The following is a 25,189-nucleotide window of genomic DNA, read 5'->3' as shown; positions in this document are numbered from 1 at the left end:
GGACCTAGTATAGAAGTGTCTTTATAAAATGTTTGTGGAATGTGTATTTGTAGGGATGTGTGTCTATTAAGATATAACCAACATTTTACAAAACACTGGTCTGCTTCACTTATAAAGAATGTTAATGACTATTCACTGAATTAATGATTCAAAAGGAGATTTCAGCTCACAGTTCAGAAACATTGTCTTGGGGTGCCTGGGTGGCTCAGCCATAAAGTGGCTCAGGTCATGATCCCAGGGTCCTGGGATCAAGCCCCACACTGGACTGCCTGCTCAGCAGGAAGCCTGCTTCTCCCTCTCCCACTCCCCCTGCTTGTGTTCCCTCTCTTGCTGTCTCTCTCTCTCTCTCTCTGCGTCAAATAAATAAGTAAATAAAAATCTTTTTTAAAAACCCAGCATTGTCTTAAACAATGAGATCATTGAGAATACTGATGGCCTATTACTAGAAGGAATCCCCTTACTAGGAGGAATTGAGGTGCAAAAGTACCCATTTCCATGGGATAGTCTCTAGATGAACAGCCTGGGAAGTATAGTATGGCTAGTAGCAATATTATTCAGTAGGGAAACTTAGGAAGACATAAAACCAGTATGTTGTTCATTTTGCTTTGTAGCTACTTTCTCATACTCGCTTGAGATGATTTCTGATTCATCTTTCCTCCAGAGACTGCTTGGCTAGTCTTTCCTTTCATTCAGATTTCAGTATTAAATGGCCTCCTTGGTTAGACCTTCCCTGAATCCACTCTAAAATGATCACCCTACCACTTCTAATCACATCATCCTGTTTTCATTATCTGCATATCCTTTACCTTTACCTAACGTTTTTCCTATTCTCTTCACTCCCTCTCTAAAATCTTAGCTACATTAGAGGAGCAACTTCCATCATCTTGTTTACTCTTTTATTCCTAGCACATGTAACAATGTCTGGCAAGTAGTATGTACTCAAATAATATGTCTTGTATGACTGATCTAGCTCATGTTCCTCTTAAACCCAAAACAGAATACATTTCTCTTGGTGAAAGTAGAGTATACTGTAATTATCTTGTTCATTATACCACATTTCTGTTTGTGCAGTCTAAGATTGAATTTGCTTTTTTGGCAAGCTCATTACACCATACATTCATTTCATTTACAGTGAGCTAAAATTCCCTGGTATTTTTCACATGAGCTGCTGTTAAGGCATGCACCCATTTATTTTTTACTTAAGTAGTTGTTTTGTGTATGTGTGCAAGCATGCCCGTATATAGATTCAGCCTCATAAGACTTTTTTTTAAATCAGCATTTTTGGGTATGCACTAAGAGGAAGGCTAATCAAGAGCTAATGGTAGGGTGGCTGAAGAGAGATTAGGCTAAAATGAAAGGCCAGTAGGAACCCAGGAGACTGACCAGATGGCACCAGTTCACAAATTTAAACTGAAAATACTCATTTGAAGGGGTTTAGTGCAAACTGAGGAAGTAGAATCAGTTGGATAAATTTTGGAGGGGCTCACTTGACAGGATTAGGTTTGCTTTTTCCTATTCTTAAAAGAAATGTAGCATGACTCTGCCATGTTGGGACTCAACATCAGGATGACACCCTTTCCTATCTGAATTATGTTCTCTGTCCTCTTTCCCCTCCTTCCCTACCCTTCCTTTCCCATGCACCCCACCATCCCACACGGTGCCTGCAAGATCCTAGCTGTTCTGGTTCAAAACAGCCGGGGGAACATATTTAATTGCCCTTAGTCATCTGTCAAACCTTAAGGCATTGTGGACTTATCAATAGTATTACAGATCAGCGCCTCTCATGTTGTTACTAATTCTGTTTCTGTGCTATGCTCCTTGAAATCTGAATGGCTACAACCAACATTTTTAGACACTTTTTCCCACCTTAGAGTCACTTCTGCTTGTAATATTGGAACTTTGTTTTTGAATCCTGACTTGAGGTTCCCACCTTACTGATCTGCCCATCATTTTATAGCTTCAGGTCATATGATGACACTTTTTTTCTTCTTTAACTTTAAAAGCTCTACCTTTATAAAGTCAGAGACACACAACCGCTATGCCTAGATGGTCATCAACCCCAGGAGGGCCTGTTTATCATCCTCATTCAGTTCTCATCACTTCTGCTTCCACGAGTAATTTTTTCTCTTGTGATTAGAATTGCATCCAGAGACACAGTTCCTCACATTACTTACTTTGCATTCTGCAAGGTGAAATTTTAATATGGCAAAATTACATATACTTTGTGATTTCTAAAATGCTTTTGACTCTTTGTATATAGCTACTCTTTGACATCTAATAAAATTCTATTTCTTTTGCCTACAACTGTAGATGAGGTTTAAATGACTTATTTTGTCCTTATTGCAAATGATTCTGTATCAGCCCCCCCTTCACATCATTTATTTTTGTTAACAATCACTTGAGGGGCCCCTGGGTGGCTCAGAGGATTAAAGCCTCTGCCTTCGGCGCAGGTCATGATCCCAAGGTCCTGGGATCAAGCCCCGCATTGGGCTCTCTCCTTGGCGGGGAGCCTGCTTCCTCCTCTCTCTCTCTGTCTGCCTCTCTGCCTACTTGTGATCTCTCTCTGTTGAAAAAATAAATAAAACATCTTTAAAAAAAAACAAACAAACAATCACTTGCGTATTCTAATAGTTTTTTAAAAATTATCTCAGGATTCTGAAAATTAACATTGGTTTTTCAATGCTGTGTATACAAAAACTAAGTGTCTTTCAACATAACTGATGCTCAATTTCCCCTTTAAAAGACGTGAAAGAGGTGTTTTGCTTGGTATTTATTTTATTAATACATACAGAGACGTTGCTAGAAGAATGAGATTGTGGTGGTTAGAGTTACCAAGCCAACTCTGTAACTGCGCGGTTAATTTCCTTACGCTGTTGCCCTTCCTCTTTACCAGGACCCGTCCAGGCTGTAAGAGTGTCCTTCACCTTTGGGTTCTGTCAGAATGCCACCACCACCCCCCAGCCTCTCGCGCTAGGGAAAAAACCAATGACGGCGACTTGATAAACTGCTCTGGAAATTGGAAAGATTACTGATTCCTAACAGAATATCATAAATTTTAATGCTTCGTGAACTTTGGATCAGTTGTCACCTATGTGGGAATGGTAGGCAATACTTAACAAAATGGTGTTTTGTTTTGTTTTTTTTTAAGAGTTGAACTCTACCCTTGTACCAGTGTGATAGACATGTACTTGTCTCATCTGTGCCTGACCTCTTTCATGTGCAGTTAGAAGTAAGATTTGATTTTATTTTTAACCACATAGGAATATCGTGAAATGAGATAAGAAAATTCACCAGAAATTGTGGAAACTTTTGGGCTGTAAAATGGTTTGTGAATTAACATATTCAACAAGTTTTTAGAAAATTTATTTTCAGGGCACCTGTCTGGCTCCGTTGGGAGAGTATGTGGCTCTTGATCTCAGGGCCCTGAGTTCAAGCCCCACGTTGGTTATAGAAATTACCTAAATTCGCTTTTTTTTTTTTTTAATTTTTTTCGCCTAAGAAGAATTTTAGGAAAGATGCTATAGGAAGTTAATATGATTTACCAAAGTGATACTTATCTGTAATATTTTGATTTTTTAATTGGGGTGATATTTTAAATTGTTATCTGGCAATGGTCATGCATATTCTACATGGCCAAAGCCGGGACAATTTGAACAAGTAAATAATTATAGTACCAGATTGTAACCCATAGAATAAAATAAATATCCATGAGTCTATGTAGTGTAGTATATGCTATAAAAATATAATAATAGTATAATTATAGTATATATGTTAATATATTATAATTATTTATTAATATGTGATATTATATATAATATATTATAATAATTATAATAATATGCTATAGATAAATAATTGAATGAATGAGAGAAGAGACAGCTTTATTTACAGTAGAATTTCGATTAAAAATGTGGGGGAAATGATAAGAATAGGAAATTTGCATACCACAGTAATTGTTATAGGCAACAACTGTCAATGCATGCTGAAATTACTGGGCAAATGTATATGAGAAACAAGGTATTTGTTTACTCTCATTAGATACTTATTAATTATAAAAGGAGAGATTTATAGTAGAGATCATGGTAGACACCACTTTAACCAAGCAATCAAAGTCAACATCCCTAATGAGTAATAAGGTATACTGACATAATACACCCCCTGATACAGATGATCCCTGAGACGGGCACAGTGTCACATCACAGCAACAACAGTAATACCTAATATCTCCTATTGTTTGTTTGCCAGACACCACAGTAAGCACATTTTCAGCTGGGCCTCATTACAGCCCTAGTATCACAAGGTAGGTACTGTTATATCTCCATTTTACAGATGAGGAAGCTGAGGCCCAAGTAAATGATGAAAGTAGGACTAGAACCTGGGGCTGGCTGACTCCAGAGCCTGTTCCCTAAATAACAGCATTATGTTGAGCATAACTTTAGTGTTGTAGCTTATTTATGGACTGATGAATGCAGTATATTTAATATTGTCAAGTAAGTAGTAAACTTTGTGAGGTTTCGTGGTTTGATGTTTTTGAAATATACTTTAGATTTATCTGGAAGCAGAAGATGAACTTCTAAACAATATAGCCTTGAAAAAGCAACACACACTAACATAAAAGGTTAAATATTACTTGTTTTTATATCATGTATGGCCTTTTAATAAATAAAAGTTTTCAAAAATAAATGAATAAAATTTTTCATCAAGTATTCAGGTATTATTAATAAAACCGCCTAGCAACCCTAAATCTAAAAATTGGATACCCTTCTCTATATGTAATCATTTATCGATTCCCTCATTCCTTCAGCATAAAGTCCAGGTATTTTAACATCACTTATAACACTTTTGATAATCTAAACCATTACGTTTTAGTCCCTGTTGCTTATCATTTTCTACATGTACCTTTTCTTGTTATGCCAAGCTACTTGTTATTCCCTGAATATAACTTCTTAAGTTTCTTTATTATATAACATTTCTTTTTTCTTTTTTAAAGATTTTATTTTTTATTTATTTGACAGAGAGAGAGATCACAAGTAGGCAGAGAGGCAGGCAGAGAGAGGGAGAAGCAGGCTCCCTGATGACCAGAGAGCCCAATGCAGGGCTCAATCCCAGGACCCTGAGGCCATGACCTGTGCTGAACGCAGAGGCTTTACCCACTGAACCACCTAGGCGCACCCTCCGTGGATTATGTTGAAGCACATCTCAGTCATATCACTTCATCTATAAATATCTCAACTTAAATAGCTAGAAGACAAACACTTTTTGTCTTTAAAACACCACTGCAAAATCAGTTTTATATCTAAAAAATAATTATAATTCCTTCATAATTAAGTATCTGGTCTAAGTTAAAATTCCCTAGTAGTTTAATAAATGTATTTTTACAATTGATTTTTTTCAGGTACCTATCAAAACAGGGGCTACTCATTACATTTGGTTGATATGTATTTTAAGTGTCTCTCTTTTTTTTTTCTTTTTTATCATTTAGTCTTAAATCTCTTTGTTTTGTTCCTTTGTTGAAGAGACTGAGTCATTTATATGTAGAGTTTCCCACATTCTGGATTTTGCTGATTACACTGAATGATGTCCTCTAACATGTTCCCTTTCTCTCCGTATTTGCTGTAAGTCCATAAAACAAATTAGTATTAAGAAAAATACAGCTTTTGTGAATATGTACTATTTGCCTGAATTGCTATGTGGATGATTAAAATAAAGGCAATACTTCTAATAGCATTACCTTATCAATATAAAGTTCAAGATTGATGACACTAAAAAAAGAAAGGAATGTCATGATTAGCTAGAACTGGAGACCTGGGTACTAGTACAGGTTACAAGATGAGAGTAAGCCTTTTAGTTTGTGAACACGTAAGCAAGTAAAATAATTGCTTTGCTTCCGTCAAAAACTCTGAAAATAGATCTAAGGGTAAAACTTAGAAAAAGTCTTTGACAGATTATAATTTGCTCTCGGGCCAATTTTCCCCCTTCTTTTCTCATTTAAAGCAGGTCTTTATTGGTAGCTTGTGGAAAAAACATGTTCTATGCAATAAATAAAATCCAGAAGAAGTCACCACAGTAATGTTTGGCACATATTATTAAGATAAACTACAAATTTATTGTTTTTAGAAGGTTGGTTTTATATGAATATTTAAGTAAATAATATAACTCTTCTTAAAATAAAAAGGTTTAAAACTGGGACGCCTGGGTGGCTCAGTTGATTGGGCAGCTGCCTTCGGCTCAAGTCATGATCCCAGCGTCCTGGAATCGAGTCCCGCATCGGGCTCCTTGCTCGGCGGGGAGCCTGCTTCTCCCTCTGCCTCTGCCTACCACTCTGTCTGCCTATGCTCGCTTGCTCTCTCTCTCTCTAACAAATAAATAAATTAAAAAAAATTTTTTAAAAAAAAGGTTTAAAACTAGCACACTGGATTATCATAAACAATTTAAGAGAACTAAAATGCTTTGTAAGTTTTAATATCATATTACTATATTTGCTTTCCTTTTGATTGCAGAATTTTTAATGCTCTCCTCTTGGCTTCCATGACACCACCCTTTTGCTGAGACTGATCTTACCATTCTTATGGTTGCTGTTTGTTTTCCTTCATCTGCTCCTCTTCATTGAACAATTCCTTGAACTTGGTGTTTTGGGGTTTCCCTGTTGGCTCTCTTGTCCGCGTTGTCTCTCCAGGCAGTAACACTCATTTTCACTCATGGCTTACTATCTCTGTTTTGTTTATATTGTCTTCCATTGGAGCCTCTCTGTCCACTCTGACCCCCGGGCCTGAAGCTTAGCAGCCCTCTCTCCTGAGAAAGGTTGGAAGATTTTTAGCTATCATGTAGTTTTATCTGTGTTGTTGAAAATTCCTTTTTCTTTGTTTTATTCTTACTAAGAAATTGCTTCTGTTTTAATATTTGAGACCTTTTAGTCTTTCATATTACTTTAAAAATATGTGAAATAGGGGCACCTGGATGGCTCAGTGGGTTAAGCCTCTGCCTTCAGCTCAAGTCATGGTCTCAGGGTCCTGGGATCAAGCCCCACATCGGGCTCTCTGCTCAGTGGGGAACCTGCTTCCCCCCCACACCCCCTCCCCCCCGCCTGCCTCTCTGCCTACTTAGGATCTCTCTCTCTGTCAAATAAATAAATAAAATCTTTAAAAAATATATGTGAAATAGGGACACCTGGGTGGCTCAGTCAGTTAAACATCTGTCTTTGGCTCAGGTCATGATCCCAGGGTCCTGGGATTAAGCCCCAAGTCGAGTCTGGTTCTCTCCTTATCTCTGCCCCTCCCCTGCTTGTGCTCGTTTGCTTGTTCTCTCTCTCTAATAAATAATATAAATAAGTGTGTAAGTAAGTAAATAAATAAAAATATGTGAACTAGAACGTTCCCCCAACAGAGGAGACTGTAACCTATAGTACATGTATAGTAGCCATGTGATTATTCTCCTCTTCTTCTTGGAAATTTATAATTTCCATTCCTGCCAGTAATAAATTATTTGTATGCAACTAAAATATTTGAAATGGACAGATTCCCAGTGTGGGTTGGGTGAGTATGTGGGATAATCATTCCACCAAGAAAGGAGAGATCTGACTTCACCCTCAGATTTTAGCACATCTAATTTCTGGAACAAATCTCTTTGCGTCTTTCTGTCATGAAGGAAAAAAGATATAACATGTGGTATGAAAGCTTTTTAATTTTCTAATATGTGGCATTCATAAAGGCTAGAGACCATACTTTTTCATTCTGTTCTATTTCATGTTTTTTAGTGCTGGTCTGGACCCACTAAATTTATATCATGAGTTGCTATTAGGTCATGACCTGTGGTTTAAAAACACTCATACCATAAATCCTTGAGTTTACCCCGTAACGAAAATGATATATCAGATCTTCCATATATTCCTTTCAGTTGCTATCAACATAATTAATATATCATATATGAGATCATCATTATGTTTCACTATGACTTCTTTGTCTTATAAAATTTAGGTATGATATTAATATATAAGCCTTTTGGGGTTTGTTTGGTTTTTTTTTTTTTTGGTCATTTATCATATAGGTTTGGGGGGAGTATGACCTCTGCCTTTATATTTGATTTCTAAACAACTTGTGTTTAAAAAAAGTATTTTGAAACTATGACAAACTTACAGAAAAGTCACTGGTGAAGTACAAAGAAATTCTTCCACTTTGTAAAGAATTGGAAAGTAGATTGCAGACCTGATGTTACATCACCACTGAAGACTTTAATATGTATTTCCTATAGATAAGGAAGATATTTTTCTGTTTAACTACAGTGTAACCATAACAAGTGGGAAGTTGATACAGCAGGAGCTGTGGAATGGGGAGAAAGATAGAACAAAATACAATTACGTAGAGCTGACAATTTAATGAGTGCTTATATAAGGGAAAAGAGAAAGACTGTGGCATTGAAAAAAGCATATCAGCTACCCTTTTGCATGTTTGTGATATAGGTGTGAATTGGGAAATGACCTACATTAAAAATGTTTTGCTTAACACCTCAGTATGGATGTTCTGTGGGAATATAATTTTAAAATACTGTCTTCTAGGGGCACCTGGGTGGCTCAGATGGTTAAGCATCTGCCTTCAGCCCAGGTCATGATCTTAGGGTCCTGGGATCAAGACCTGCGTCCGGCTCCCTGCTCAGCAGGAAGCCTCCTCCCCCCACCCCCCTCCACCGGCCTCTGCCTACTTGTGATCTCTCTCTCTCTGTCAAATAAATAAATAAAATCTTAAAAAAGAATACTGTCTTCTAACAGCAGAAGAAATATTTGACCATGGATTTCATTATTGTTGTTTACTATTAAGATTTATTGTTAAATAATTGAGATTTTGAGTCAAGTAATAGAATGGAAAAGCTTTAATGGGAGAAATGAGGTATTTTGGAAATCAACCTAGGTTCTGAGGATAGTATCAGTGAGTTAAGGATATTGAAAGAAAACAAGAGAATTGACATCTTCCATTCCAGCCCTGACCTCCCTAAGGATCCAGTCTTCAGATTTTCAGTTACTAGAGCTTTTAAACTTATTGCACACATATACACATCCTTTCTTGACTAGATATCCTATTTCTTTTACCTTCTCCTAAACTAGCACTTGGTCTGGAAACTAAGCATTTATGCTTCCTGCTCTTCACCTGCTCGTATCTAATTGATTTCTACATCTTGGAAAGGGCACAGGAAAAAAATTCATTTCATCCTAGCTTTATTATTAGTGTCTCTGCAATTTTGAGAAAGTTGTTTGGCTTCTTTTGTATTCAGATCAATCTGTGTACATTATGCTGTTTGAACACCTATGATTAGGAGGCTAGTGCTCATAACAAGGCTCGTTGCCTTTTAATCCCTGCTTCACCAGGTGATCTGGGGTGAGTTACTTCTTCATGTATCGGTATCCTCAGCTATAAATATATACCTCACATGGTTGTTTTAAAGATTGAGTGTATGTATGAGGAATAGTGCCTAGAATACAGTAAGGATTAAATATGTGCTAGCTCTTACTACTATTGTTATCATTATGACTTTTTTTGCTTGTGCTCAGGTTGTTCTAGCATTTTGTAATACTGCTGTAAGAGTATATCTACCATTTGCTACTCCTCTTCTCTCCATTATTGCCATTTCCCTGTTACTGTTCCAAATTAAATGAGTTATTATGTGAAAAATACTTAGGGTAGTACCTGGCACTTAGTATGCACTAAGTGTTAGCCCTTAGTCATTGGTTCTTGTGAATGACCTCTCAGGACAGTCAGGTCCTTTCCTTGCCATTAGTGGTTCTCTAAACTTTAATTTCTTCCCCTGCTGCCCAGATTGGTCTTTCCTGGACATTGGTCATATAATGTTGCTCCATTCTGAGACCTTTGGTGCTTAAAAGGAAAGAAACAAAAAATGTTCTTTGATAGAAAAATCATATAGCTTTCCAGGACCAACTGAAAAACATGGTATTAATAAAGAAGTAAACTTGAATTTTGAAGCAGTGAAAATTTTGTATTAGGTATGTCAGGGCATTACTTATTAAAACAGTCTCAACTTTTTACAGGAAGAAAAGTTCCTGAAATTCAGGAGGACTTGTTATTTATTTTTAGTCAGCAACTGAAACTAGAATTTTATCTGAAAAAACTCCACTGTTCAGTTAAAATAGACCATGAAGGGTAAAGGTCAGGAAGGCTTTTTATGTTAGGAAAATAAACTAATGTATTTCTCCAGGTTTAAATAAGGAAAAAATGTAAGTGTCGTTCTTTATTCTCGGTGGGCATACTGACAGCTCTCCTGTGTTTTTATCGAAATCTTAAACTTCTCTTTAGAACTTAAATGAAAATAGCTTCGTGTGTCTGAAAAGTAACGTTGTTAGCTTTTTGTTAGAAGAATCAGAAGAGAACTTATCTAATTTCTTAAAGAGAAGTCACTTGTTCTGTGTTCATTTGCATGACCTGCTCCTTAACCCTTCGCTCCTCGTCGCCTATTTTCCTACTTCCAGTATTTTATGGTATCCTGGAGAAAAGTATTTTTCTCCAGCAAAAATTGCACCGGATTTTGTTTGTTAATATTGATAGCTACATAAAGCCGTTCACCACAGTTTTAGTTTTCAGATGAGCTCTTAAAATCAGGTTTTAGGTGTTTTTTTAAAAACTTGACTGCAGGAAGTGGCAGAGCAAGAGTTAATGTGTTACACGGAGGGAAGAACAGTCCATCGGGGGTTAAATTGCAGAGTCTAATGGAATAATAACTGGTAGCACCATCTGCTGGCCTACTTCCGCAGAAGGAGTCAGTATTTTTAACGACATCTCTAATATTCATGCTGATGCATTTTGATGCTTTGTGCATTCATTTCTTTCTGTGCTTTGTTGGAATCTGGCTATCTGCTTACAGCTATTGAGGAAACTCAGCTTTTTAGGACGGGTGTACGGCCCTTTTCATACCTAAATAGGATGAACAGTGGATATAAACTTGCCAAGGCAGAAATGTGTTGATAAATCACAATGTGTGTTTGTGGAGGGTTGTGCATCTCTTGGTTGCAGCTTGCTAAATAGGCCATTTAGGAATCTTCTTTCAATGCTTTTTTCTTGAGCACTGCCTGGGGTGGTGAAAAAGCAGAGGGCAAGCCTTTGTCTGACGCCAAAAATGTCTTCAGTGAAGAGGCCAAGAGGAAGGGTAAGTGAAAGCCTGAATGAGTGGGAGGAGGAGGGGTTCTTTGGGCTAAAAGGCTAATGGGATTGAATAACCTTCCTTATTACTGGCTGCTGCTGCGGGAGTCGTACTGCATCGCCATCTTGAGCTTGTTGCTGTTTTCTCGAGTCTTGGTTATTTGTTATAGCCTGTAGGCCTTAAGGTGGCATTTTAGTCAGCGTTCTAAACCCTCCTTCCTTTCCCAGTGCTGCAGCACTGCTATGAAACCTTTGATGAGGCAGGTATAGAAAAGATATCCAGTGAAGCACACTGGAATCAGCATGAAAATGTGTGTGGAAATTCCTGGTGGTTTTTTCCTTTGCTATAGTCAGAGGCATGTTTACGGGTAAGAACATAACAAAACTGTGATCTAAGTATATGTGGGTGAATGCGTGTTTGAAGAAGATAGTCTTTTTTAAATGCTGTTGATCTGCTTCCTGTGATATTGCTAAAATATTAATAATTTTAACGTCAAACTGTAAAACTTGGGTTTTTTTCCAGAATTGCTTGAGCCGAATAATTATGATATAGAAAGAGAAAAAAAATCACATTTAACTCCTTCACGGAAAAACTAAAACTTTCTCTAATTTTAAGTTTGGGAGTGTCTATTTACTAACTAGCTATGTTTCTGCATAGATTGCACATTTAAAAAATGATTTAAGTGATTTCAGGTTCTAGTTCTAATTTCTTGTAAAACAGAGAAGCTTTAGATTTCTAAAAATTATAATAAACTAAGGAGTAGTCACTCTAAATTAAAATTGCTCTTTTAAATTTATTAATAATTTTCAGAGTTCTGAGTCCTGAGGAGGAAAGAAAAGACTTATTTCAAATGCACAGAGTGTTTACAGGACAGAATTTGAATCAACTAATCAAGAATGCTGTGAAAATATCAGTGAATCTACATTATCCTTCTTTAACCTTCATTTTTAAAAGCAGTAGTTGAGCTTTTTATTTTATACCTACACTAATTTCCAGATTAGCAAACTGTTTTAATTTTAAATTTGTATTGTAGCACTCGCATACTGGCTCACATATTTTACTTGAAGCATAATTTTAAATGTTATTTATTTATGTTAATTGTTAATTGTTTTGGTGTACTTTGATACATTGTATAAAAAGTATTCTGATTTCTCTAGCCTCCATCTTCCAAGAAGAGTGATGGTTCTGGGACATATACTAAGTTGCAGAATACCCAGGTGAGGATCATGTCCGAGAAGAAGCAGAGAAAAAAAGTGGAATCAGAAAGCAAGCAAGAAAAGGCTAATCGGATAATATCAGAGGCCATAGCAAAAGCAAAGGAACGTGGGGAACGCAATATTCCTCGAGTAATGAGTCCTGAAAACTTTCCTAGTGCTTCAGTTGAAGGAAAAGAAGAAAAGAAAGGTAGACGGATGAAATCCAAGCCAAAGGACAAAGAGAGTAAAAAAACAAAAACTTGCTCTAAGTTAAAAGAGAAGACAAAAATTGGGTAAGTTGGTTGAGAATTCAATTTAATTCCTTTGAATTTTTTTGTCAAAGCACAGTCTGTGCATCTTTTACTTTTGATTTGTGTGTAATGTATTTACTCCCTCTTCGAAGTTTTAAGTTGTTAGATTCTGTGTGTACCTTATTTCCTTTTTTGAATGAATTGGGGAATATTCCAGGATTTGCTGAATTTTACAATTCTGCAACCATAGCTTATTATACGTTAATATTAGTAAAAGGCATTTAAAGTAGGAAAATATTTCATACATAAAACAGAAAAAGGAAAACAAAACAAAACCCATTGTTGTGCCCATTCCAAATTCACTTTCTTTACAGAAAGTGCATTGAAATCTTGGATAAGATTTCTTTACCTCTTAGTTGTACTTCATTGGGCAGCTTATAGTTTGGAAATGTGAGATACAATCCTTTCTCATAAACCCACAACTTTGGACTAAATGGAATGACAAGAAAACTAAGACCATTTAAATAAGTAGCTCTCAGCTCTTCCTGGTCTACTCCCTCACTGTCTTTCTGATTTACTTTATGTAATAAAGAGGCCAGGTGAGGATTAATACTCCAAGACAATTATAAGGCCAAGGAATTGCTCTAGAAGGTACATTAATCTTTGGTGTTTTTATTTGACTACTCATCTGATACATTTTCAAAAAATAAAATATAATAAATGTTAATATTTGTGTTATATTTAAATTTTTGCATGCAAGGGTAAAAATAGCCCAAGGTCAACAGTTTAGAATTATTTTTACAAGAATATTTTGTCATTTTTGAAGGCTTTATGTGAAATTTTAGATAAAGTGTTTAATCTGGTTTTTTCCACACAAAGTGCATAGTAAAGAATTTCTTTATTATGAAAATCTTCATTTGCTTAAGAAATAATTGATACATTATATAGATATTTAGAACTAATACAAATTTGTAATACAAACAAATTAATTCTCAGCATTTTAAATGTAACCACCAAACTGAATTATATTGTCATATCCTGATGCCTTTCGGTCCAAACCATTAAATAACATGGGCTCTCTTGTCATAATAGAGCAGTGACTAATGTTTGTGATTTTCATATTTTATTTGCAGACAGCAAAAATGAAATTTGAAAGTTAAATTTGTGCTCCTGTTATATTTAAAGGTTTTGGCATGAAAGTATCTTATTTTTCCAATATTATGTCTAGTTTTAATTAGGAAATCCCATATTTAATCCTTTAATGTATTAAGAACTAGTATAATTTAAGTTTTCTAGTTTCAGCTTATATGGAGACATAGGCAAAGTGCTTATATACACTATTTGGAAGGGCATTAAAAAACAGTGCACAAACCAAGAGAAACTGGTAGGGAAACTTCAAAAGTTACAATAAGTTTAAATTTGGGAGGGAATAGGTAGAGGCAAAAGATACCAGAACTCAATGTGTTTGAAGAAAAACAATGTACATAAGGGGAAATTAGAAACAATCAGAACAGGGAGAAACTGGATTTTTGAAATGTGTGAATATGGTAGGGAGTAGTAATATATTGCAGTAGAATGTCTGACTTATTCTGTGATCTTTATATTTTTCTTAGAAATAGGTAGATTATTAATAACATTTTAATATTACACAGCACTGATCAATTTAGGAGTTGTGTTTAGAGTGTTCTTGAGAAAATAGGTGCAAATTGTATTGGAAAGATAAATACATGGCAAGACACTGAGCAGTTGCCAGAGAAAAACTTATTGAGAGTGTAAGAGCATCCTTTTGATAGAGGAATTTATAAGTTGCAGCCCCGTAAAGTAAAATGGAAGTAAAATGGAGGTTTGCCTTATATATTGTTTATAAGCTGTGGCAGTAAAACAATGACTTCTTGGTCATCTTTATCAGATAAAGATTGTCATGTTGGAGGAACATAGTTGGAAATGAAATTCATTAAAACCTAGAGTTCCTATCCTAGTCAATTGAAATGTTACTGTACTTTCCAATAAGCTGGTATATTTAAATTTTGAATTTGACAATTTTTAAATTTCTGTGAAGTCATTTAAATAGTTAAGTTTAGGTTGTGTAATTTTAATTAACAGCATTTTATGATATATTAAACATTTTTGTGTGTGAAAATTTTATTTTTGTTTGTTTGAGAAGAATTGGGCTATTGCCACTATCAAAAGACAAAGACCAGATAAAGTTGAAGGGAATGTATGCTGGAGCTTAACCGCCAGCAGTGAAACAGAAATTCTGAGAGTAGCTAAATTTGTAAACACTAAGCTATGGTTGATGTATAGTCAGAGCTGGTGTTCATTTCACCCACACGTGTAATTTGATACGGTCTAGAAAGAGGAAAACTAGTACTGCTTCTGCTTGCTAATGTGTTTGAAACCTTTTTATCATTTCTGCTACTCTTGTAGATTAATTTTTTAAAAAATACAAGGAGAAAAGGGCCCTTTTCAGAGCACTTGAGTACAGTCTCATTTCATCTTTACACCTCTGTGAGTTACATTGGCACACAGTGTGCTAATTGGGTTAAGATCGTTGGCTTTGGAGCCAGGAGCATTTGTTCAAATCCCAGTTTTGTCACCTACAAGCAGTGTGACCCTGGACAAACACTGAACCTCTCCAACCTTTAATTTCTTCCTGTGTAAAAAGGGGATAATGATAGTACTTGCCTCATGGTGTTATTTTGGGGATGAAATGATTTAACAGCATTTAAAGCATATGGAGCAGTACTCGGAATTTAATAAACGTTAGTCGTTATTTTCTGAAAACATAAATAGCATGCAGCTATTTAGGGAGAAGGCTGCGGCCAGGAGCCACACCCCTTTCTTCAAGCCTAAAGTTTCACTGGTCTGCCTAAGTTCTCTTTCCATTAAGGCTCTTTTTCAAGATGGGACCAGTTAAAAAGTTAGGCAGACAGTGCTCACTTCGGTAGCACGTCTACTTAAAAAAAAAAAGCAGAAAAACTAAAACAGTTGTTAATTGTTAAGAGGGGTAGTAGTTTAACTTATTAATGGCTTTTTTCATATGAGCATGCTTCTGTTTATCAGGTAGCTAGCGTAGCATTTAGGAGAGGTAAATTTTGTTTGCAATTTGCAGTTATGTGGAAGGGAGTGAGTTGAAATGGAAATGGCAGGTGTAAAATAACAAAGTGAAGTAGGGAAACAGCCTTTTTCTACTTTAATGTTGGTCATGATCTTGGCAGTCAGGTTCTAACAAGCTGCCTTTCAACCAGAGTAGCAGATATTTCTTTAGTATTAAGATGCTCCATGAATGGAATGGAATGAATTTTATGGAATGAATGAATGCATGAATGAGTAAAAGATTAAATATTAAATGTTACCAAATGGCTGAATTTGATTTGTTAAATCAAAAATAGAAATGGCAAGCTAATCCTTCACTGAAACCACAGGGACAAAGCTAATGGTTTAGTAATAGTAGAGCGTTAGCGTCTAAAATAAATTCATTCTAAGACTTCAGAATTTTCTTATGGTTCTATTTGAGATTATATTAGTAGTATATCACATGATTTAATAAGAGTGTTTTTAAATTTATGGTTTATAACTTTAACATTTAAATTATGTTTCCATGTTGTCAATTAGAACTTACTTCTATGTGTTACAGATTGTTGGACTGGCATAGGTAGAATGATTTTGGTACTTAAAATGTTTTGTGGCCCTATAAATTTAATCAGTCCTTCATGATTAAACTTATTGTTTTCTTTTCTGTATTCATAATTATTCTTTCTGTATGCTAGGTATCAGGTGGCTAGAAGTAGCTTTTCTCTTGAGTGAAAGCAGAAAACTCTAAGTTAGGAAGTATTTATCAAATTCAAGCAGAAATTAAGGATGTTGGGACTCATGGGTGGCTTAGTTGGTTGGGCCTCTGCCTTCGTCTCAGGTTATCATTCCAAGGGCCTGCAGTCGAGTCTTGCATTGGGCTCTTCGTTCAGCCAGGAGCCTGCTCCTCCCTCTGCCTGCCATTCCCCTTGCTTGTGCACGCGCTTTCTCTCTCTCTCTCTCTCTCTGGTAAATACATGAATAAAATCTTTAAAAAAGGGAAGAAAGAAATTAAGGATATCATATTATAAGGAAAAACAATAAAACATAATTCTGAAATTATATTGTACCCTTTTTTTTAAATTTTTTTTTAATTTTTTATTTACTTATTTGACAGACAGATCACAAGTAGGCAGAGAGGCAGGCAGAGAGAGAGGAGGAAGCAGGCTCCCCGCTGAGCAGAGAGCCCGATGTGGGGCTCGATCCCAGGATGCTGGGATCATGACTGGAGCTGAAGGCAGAGGCTTAACCCACTGAGCCACCCAGGCGCCCCTATATTGTACCCTTTTTTGCTATAGTTTGTTTGAGTCCCCAAAAAGAAAGAAGGAAAAAAACATTTATTAATTACCTTGCATTGTACATATACATATATATGTATGTGTGTTTTTAAAATAAAACTAATATGTAAGTTTGTCCATATGCATGTCTGTAGAGATACATTTACATCTAAATAAAATATATAAGGGAAAAATGAATTAACAAAATCTGAGGGAAAATATAACGGGTCATCAGAAATTGGGAATTTTCACTTCATAGTCCATGTTGTTAATAAAGTAACAAATGAGACCCTGATTGCATGTATTCAAAATAAGAATTTAATATCTGGATAAAATACAAATATATTAATTGTTTCTTGGCATCTGACCAAAAAAACCCTGAAAAATATATGGTATAAATTTATTGCATTTTTTTAAGATTATTAATCATATGCAATTAGTAGTTTTTAGAGGTTCTATAATTTTTAAATGTCAAGCAGGTGAAATGTTTTATTGACTTCCCGCCTTAGATCTAAGCTTAAACTCAGTGAAAATCTGAAACATATTCATCTGTAAAAGAATTGATACAGCCTATATTTGTTATGAATTCAATGAAGATTTGCAGTTCCATTTTTTAAGAACTATACCTTTACATAAAATGTATTAGTAAGGTCTGTCATTAGCAAACAATGTGTTATATGTATTTCATTGAATCTAAGATGTCATTGATTATAAGGCATGCCATTATTTTTTTTTTAAGATTTTATTTATTTATTTGACAGACAGAGGTCACAAGTAGACAGAGAGGTAGGCAGAGGCGGGAGGGGAAGCAGGCTCCCCGTGGAGCAGATAGCCCAATGTGGGGCTCGATCCCAGGACTCTGGGATCATGACCTGAGCGGAAGGCAGAGGCTTAACCCACTGAGCCACCCAGGCGCCCCAAGGCATGCCATTATTTTATGTGTCAGTAAGAAAGAAAAAAAATATTGCCAGTTAAAACTATGGCATGTGTTTGAGTATTAAATGAATCTTGATTTCATAGATGTTAATATATGGGAAAAATATGTATCTTAGAACCATGGACGTAGTTTTTGATTTAATGCTTCTACTCTGTATACTCTGTTTCAACATAAACACCCTTTCTCTTTTTAAAAAAGAAGTAATTTTTAAGAATAAGAAACTGTGTTAATATATTGACCGTGATTATTAATACTGAGGTAATACTTGTATCCCCTAGTAACTGTATGAAACAATTCAGTGAGTTCAACTTTTTAAAAAAAAATCCTATCTGCTCTTAAACAGGAAGTAATTTATAGTCCAAGTTACCAAGAGCATATAAGACTATGTTACTTTCACAAACTGAAGGATTAACTAAAATAAAGGACCCTTTTAAAACTTGCTTTTCCCAGAGGAGTTTAAGCTGGAGTCTTGAGTTGACCCTTAAAATGGAGAAATTTCACCAGATTTAAAGTGTTTCTTTTTTTAAAAGTTTATATTTTGTAACTTTAAAAATAGCCACAGTGTCTTTCACTTGGCTTGCAAAGAAAAATATTATAATGTGAAATAGTATTTTTGTTTGTTCCCTTCACTTATGATGAATTGGATGCATTAATTACAACAAATGGACTAATTGGGGAAGATTCATTGTTTGTCCAATTATTGCAATGAGAGAATCAACAGGGGGCAATTAGAGATTGACACTGTAGAATGCAGCTTGTTACCCAGCCTCTACTAATAAACATGTGGGCAGGATTCAGATGAGTGCATAAATTACATCTGAAAATCAAATATAGATGTCAAGTATAAACACGGAGGTTTTCTAGTGCAAATGAATTAACATTTCAAATTTATACTTAGTTTGAAATTGCCCTTTGCTGTCTGAAACAAGCTATGTTTTGATATTTAGTTCTTTTACTTGCCTGAGTATCTGTTGCTGCAATTTGCTAACATTGATAACACAGCCCTTTAATGTTTAAAAAAAAAACAAAACTTGCAAAAAGCCTTTATCATTCATATATTCTGTATTTGGCACTTTACTTAGGTGATATTTCTTTTTTTTTTTTTTTTTTTTTTTTAAAGATTTTATTTATTTACTTGACAGAGAGAGAGATCTGTAGTAGGCAGAGAGAGAGGGGGAAAGCAGGCTCTCTGCTCAGCAGGGATGCTGAGGCAGATGCGGGGCTCGATCCCAGGACCCTGAGATCATGACCTGAGCCGAAGGCAGCGGCTTAATCCACTGAGCCACCCAGATGCCCCCTTAGGTGATATTTCTAAGAAAGCAAACTGTCAGTTTATTTGAAGAATATATCTATAATGAACTTTTAGTTTCATTTATAATGATATTTTATAATTCGTATAGTAGACTGTTTGTGATCCTTGTTGGAAGAATGGAATGCTCCTCGGTGATTGGGTATTTTACTTAGCTGATTTCATTTTATTTTTCTACTTTTGGATTATCCGACTTCTCTCACATAATATTTATGGCAAACATTTGTCATAATACAGGCAGTAGAGGTTTCCGGTTGTTTGAAAATCAGATAAACTTTAACCTTAATAGTTTACTAAGAGATAATAATAGTTTCATATTTGTCGGTACCCATTAATCTGTGTATATTTATTGACTGTAAGTATCTGCTGACTGATTGAAATACAGTGTTATTTTATTATAAAATCAGTAAGATATTGGAGATATTAGACTAGGAATAAAGAGACCTTTGTTGTCCTTTACTAAACTTGAGACTCGGGCATTTTATTTCACCTTTTGGAGCTAAACCTTCCATATTAGTATATTGGGACTAGCACCTTATCTATCTCAGCGTTTTTCTCAGGATCAACAGAGATACTGTAGGCAAAAGCACTTTGGTGTGTTTTAAGTGCTCTATAAATATAAAATCATTTTATTATCCTGAATATTTGTTTTTAGTATGACAGTAACCCTGAACCAGTGGTTCCCAAACCTGGTGGAACATCAGAATCTTTTAGGGAATTTTTTAGAAGTCTGATTGGAATCCCACTTAACTAGATCAGAAACTTGAGGTTGGGACCTGCAAATCTGTATTTTTATTTTTATTTATTTATTTTTTTCCCCCACTTTTTACTTTGAACTAATCTCAGAATTGCAGAAATAGGTCAGAGTTCCTTTAGGCCCTTAACCCAGCTTCCTCAAATGTTAACATCTTATATAACCAAAGCACAATTATCAAAAACCCAGAAAAAAACACTTGTGCAATTCTATTAACTTTGATACCTCACGCACATTTTGTTAGTTGTTCCATTGTTTTGGCCAAGATCCTACATTTCACAGTATTGTCATCCTTCCTTACACTCCTCCAATTTGGGATGATTCCTCAGTCTCCGTGTTTTGTAATTTTTTTTTTTTTTTTTTTTTTTTTTTTTTTTTTTTTGTAGAATGCCTCTCTGTTTGGGTTTGTCTGATAATTTCTGATTAGGAATCCTTATTTTTAACAGACAGCCTTCTAATGAAGCCTACCTCTCACACATTTAGGAATTACTCATCAATATCAACCTAATCTTTGTTCCCCTTTGTAGTGTCCCCATATGCCATTTTGGAACTGTACAATAAGCCAGTATGACTTCATTGTTTTCAAGAGTCAGTGTTCCGTGTAGGCAACCCTAGTTTTTAAATCTTAAAATATGTCTGTATTTTACTCAGAAATAGATCAGTCAAGCATGACTTAATGTTTTAGAATCGCCTTTTTCCTACCATGGAAATGTACCATTTTTTAACAGAAAGGACATGTGTAAATATTTTGAACTCTGTGAGGCTTAATAGGAAACTACTATATCTGAAATATCTCTTACAAAGTTAGGATTTTTTTTTTTTAAAGATTTATTTATTTATTTATTTGATAGAGGTCACAAGTAGGCAGAGAGGCAGGCAGAGAGAGAGAGGAGGAAGCAGGCTCCCTGCCGAGCAGAGAGCCCGATGTGGGACCCAATCCCAGGACCCTGGAATCATGACCTGAGCCGAAGGCAGAGGCCTTAACCCACTGAGCTACCCAGGCGCCCCAAAGTTAGGATTTTAAAAAGATTTTTGCATAGGTTAAGAATGGTTAATGAGTTTATGAAATAAGATGCTCTTCCAGGCGGAAGAAAATACAGAATATATGGAAAACATAATTTAAAAGGTCCTTTTTCGTTTTGAAGAACATTTTCAAGTAATGAGTATAATGAAGGTTTATCCTAAGGTATTATGGGCAATGTTTTTACTAGGACCTACCCTCCTCTGCTAAAAAGAGTAGGTATCTGAGGTTGATAGGGGGGCACGGCACTTACTAGTACTTCTTTTCTAGAGATTTAGGCAATATTTATCTATAAAAATATTTGAGCAAATGGCAGAATGCATCCCATATATATTTCTACTACCTAATTTTACTTAAGAGTTATCCCTGATCTTGCCACTGAATACTACCTGGGCAGGTGCCTTGGGCTTTATTGGATAATCACAAGGAGCATCAAGCTTACCCATCAAGGAGGAGGTTTTTTTTGTTTTGTTTTGTTTTGTTTTTTTAAAGATTTTATTTACTTGACAGAGATCACAAGTAAGCAGAGAGAGAGAGAGAGAGAGAGAGAAGCAGGCCCCCTGCTGAGCAGAGAGCCAGATGCGGGACTCGATTCCAGGACCCTGAGATCTTGACCTGAGCCGAAGGCAGCGGCTTAACCCACTGAGCCACCCATGTGCCCAAGGAGGAGGTTTTTACTGGAAGAGGAGACTTCCAGTCCTGTTTGTTGATCTAGAAGCTGGTTACACATTTATGTTTGTTTCAGAAAGTACACGAAGCTGTTCTCTTTTGATGTGTGCACTTTTCTGAACTTATATAATACTTTCATATTAGAAGACAGGTTTAGGAAAAGTGAGGGGTTGCCTTTGGGAACATTTTGAGAGCTTCAGTTCAAGCTCTGGAATGAGGCATACTAATTTTTATCTCTAGTCTTACTTTCGGTGTGGCTTTGAGCAAGGCATTTAACTTTCCTCAGCCTCCATTTCCTCCTCTTGTAAAATGCTTGTATTCACTTCTTGGAATGGTATGAACATGAAATGAGAGAATGCATGTTAAAGTCAGCAGAGACCGCCTCCATAAACAATGGCTAAATGGAAGCTTTGAAGATGTAAAGGAGTTCCAAGAGGTCAGATAACCGTGGGTTGAGGACCGAAAATGAAACAGTCCATATAGGCAGATGAGGTGGAGGAAGAACAAGATCCTGTGATATGTAACAGTAGATAGGACCTCAAGGGAGAGTTTTATGTTAGCAGGGAAACCCAAGTAAGGAAAAGGGACCAGAAGAGGGAAGAAGTGACCAGTGAAAGTGGTGAGAGGGAATGAAATATAAGCATGGTTGGTTCCTTCATGTTGTTTCAGGAGATCTTTTGGTACTCTCTCTGAGTTCCTGATTCCAACTTGAGCTGCGTTTGTACTCTTACTTGCTTTCTTCATATAGTCCAAAGAGTGCAAGTGAGATACCCAGTAAAAATCATCCTTCACCTGTTGAAGGTGGTAATCATGCCATACAAGAATCATGTAGGAGTGACTCTTTCCAGAGGTTTCTTGCCTCGTATCCAGTCATCCAGTCAGTGACCATGTCTGTTGATTGTGCCTCCATAATAAAGTTATGCTTTTCTTCACCTCCCATCCACACAGCGTGGCCCTGTGTTGCACTCTTCATGCCTCACTCGAGTTGTCCTTTGCCTGACTGCTGGTTTCCCTGCCTTGCGTTTTCTTCTAGTTGCATTGCTCTCTTGTTTGAAATTCTTCCCCCCACCAATTTTATTGAGGTATAATTGACGTATAACATTGTGTATTCATTTAAGGTGTACAACCCGATAATTTGACATATGTTCCTATCGCAGAACTGTCGCCATCACCTCACTAGTTACAAATTTTTTTTCTCGTGACGAGAACTTTGAAGATTCACTCTCCTAGCAACTTTCAAATACACAATGCAGTGTTGTTAACTATGATCACCATGCTGTATGTTAAATCCGTAGAACTTATTTGTGTAAAATTCTCATAGCTTCCAAATGCTTTATTACTTTTTTTCATGTATTCAGAATACCTCCGGGCTGTTTGTTGTCAGTGGCGAACAAGACACTCTGTTTCAGTTCCTGCCCTGCGGAGCTTAAAAGCTGGCCTTAAGCTAAAATGTTAACTCCTTACATGTCATACGGGATCTTCTGTGATCGTCAGCCTGTCTAGATGACCATCTCTCTCTGCTTCTTCCGCCTGCAGTGCTTTGTGGCTCTCTGACATGCTCTTGTCCCTGTGTATTTCTCTCATTCTTCTCTAATACCCCCTGCCTGGAATGCACCCTTTGTCTTCTTTCACTACCAGTTGAACTCCCTTTTATCATTCATTTCCTATCTCAAACTTTACCTTTTCTGTAAAGGTACTCCTTTACAGCAGACAGAGGCACTTCTTTTGTGTTCACATTCCATCCAGTACTAACTTCCACTTCTGCGTTTGAACCGTGTTCATATTTTAACAATGATACTTTAACGTTAGGGACTGTGTCTACTTTATCTTCAAATCCTAGAACCTGGAAGTGTCTGGCATATAATAATTAGAGGTTAGTTCAGAAAGTACCGTGTCAGGACTTTGCTAAGAACTCATTTGCATTATCCCACTTACTTCTCAACAACAGTAGAGGTAGCTATTATAGAATCCCTATTTTCCTGGGAGGGAAACTAAGGCTAAAAGAGATCAAACGATTTGCCAAGTGTGGTACAGATAAGCAAATGGTAGAATCACATTTAAAATCTTTGATGCTGGGGCGCCTGCGTGGCTCAGTTGTTGAGCGTCTGCCTTTGGTTCAGGTCATGATCCCTGGGTCCTGGGACCCTGGGATCGAGCCCTGCTCAGCGGGAAGCCTGTTTCTCCCTCTCCCACACCCCCTGCTTGTGTTCCCTCTCTCACTGTATCTTTCTCTGTCAAAGATATAAGTAAAATCTTAAAAAAAAAATCTTTGATGCTATGATTTCAAAGTGTGTGCTCTTAACCTCCAAGTTTTCCCACATTAGTAAGTAATTGTTGAAGAAAATTCTTCTATGTTTCTGATACATCATACTTGAAAATATTTGGGGAAATTTTCTCTGTTTGGAATATAGATATCTAAAATAGAATTTCCCTGATTAGCAATTAGCATGGTTTATGATTAGTATGGTGCTTCAAAATCGTGCCCTCTCATCTATTGAACCAGAATAAGGAAATGTCAAAGCTCTGTACTTTCTACCTTGATCAGGAGAAAAACTGAAAGCACATTTTCTTTTTAAACATTTGTATTTTGTGTGTCTGTGTATATATACTAATATGTATACACACATACATATACATATATATATGAGAGAGACAGGCAAACTGTGGAAATATTTTTAAAAATGAAAAAAGAGTTTTTAACTCTTTAGGAACATATAGTACAGCTAGGATAAGCCGTAGCATAAATGAAATAATTAAAGGACAATTCATTTTTAAAGTGTTTTAAGTAAGGGAGAAATTAGGGAAAAAACAGTCAAGGCTTCTAGGGAATAGGTGGGATATAAGGATATCAAGTGGAATTTGAATTTTGTAAGAGGTAGAAGGGGAGAAAACCTCATTCCAAATCTATAAGACAATAAGTGAATTATTTTAATTACTAAATATGGTTGTAGCACTTGACCTTTTTTCTCCCATGAAAAATAATTTTGAGCTTGAGAAACAAGGGATAGAACTTGAGTGCCTTTCTGTGCTTAAAAGTATGTTAACTGTAACATTGGTTTGTGTTTGTTCCACTAGAATGCAGTTCTTGTCTTGAAAACGTCATTATGGATTTCATGATAATTACCCTCTTTGGTTGAACATTCATGTGATATGAAATGGAAAAAAGTTTATCATTGCAATCTTAATATGACAACAAATGGAAAAAGGCAGAGAGAGTTCATACTGTTTACTCTTTTCCTCTTGAAACAGCAAACTCATTATTACATTGGGTAAGAAACAAAAAAGAAAGAATGAGTCTTCAGATGAGATATCTGATACAGAGCAGATGCCACAGCATACATGCAAAGAGGAAGACTCTCAAGTGAGTACTGCATTTGTTTTCTGAGAAATGAAGCACTGATAGAATTATCTAGACAGCCTAAAACTGCTTTATGGTTATTTATACTATAGTTTAGTAGGAAAACTACATTTTATTAGATGGTAGAACTCGAAGACAGCATTATGATAATATGCTCCTAGAAGTATGACCGTAGAATGTCCAACCTGGGAGGAAACTTACGTACC

The 25,189-nt window shown here is 36.0% G+C and overlaps 1 protein-coding gene across 3 annotated transcripts in view; it reads left to right on the top strand.

Annotated features, from left to right (window-relative positions):
• CHD9 (chromodomain helicase DNA binding protein 9) overlaps positions 1 to 25,189 on the top strand; it is a 218,987-nt gene that overhangs the window by 107,393 nt on the left and 86,405 nt on the right. For 2 of the 3 annotated variants that reach the window (XM_080827902.1, XM_080827903.1), the window contains exons 3-4: positions 12,297 to 12,628; positions 24,875 to 24,986. In XM_080827902.1, the coding sequence (XP_080684028.1) occupies positions 12,297 to 12,628; positions 24,875 to 24,986 (444 nt within the window). Of the gene's footprint in view, positions 1 to 10,642; positions 11,146 to 12,296; positions 12,629 to 24,874; positions 24,987 to 25,189 lie in introns of those variants that run through there. The other variant, XM_080827904.1, reaches the window with a different exon arrangement.

The sequence above is a fragment of the Martes martes genome (assembly GCF_963455335.1).
Source record: "Martes martes genome assembly, chromosome: 17".
Taxonomy (NCBI): domain Eukaryota; kingdom Metazoa; phylum Chordata; class Mammalia; order Carnivora; family Mustelidae; genus Martes; species Martes martes.
Note: the sequence above shows the minus strand (reverse complement) of the source record. Positions and strands in the feature narration are given on the sequence as shown.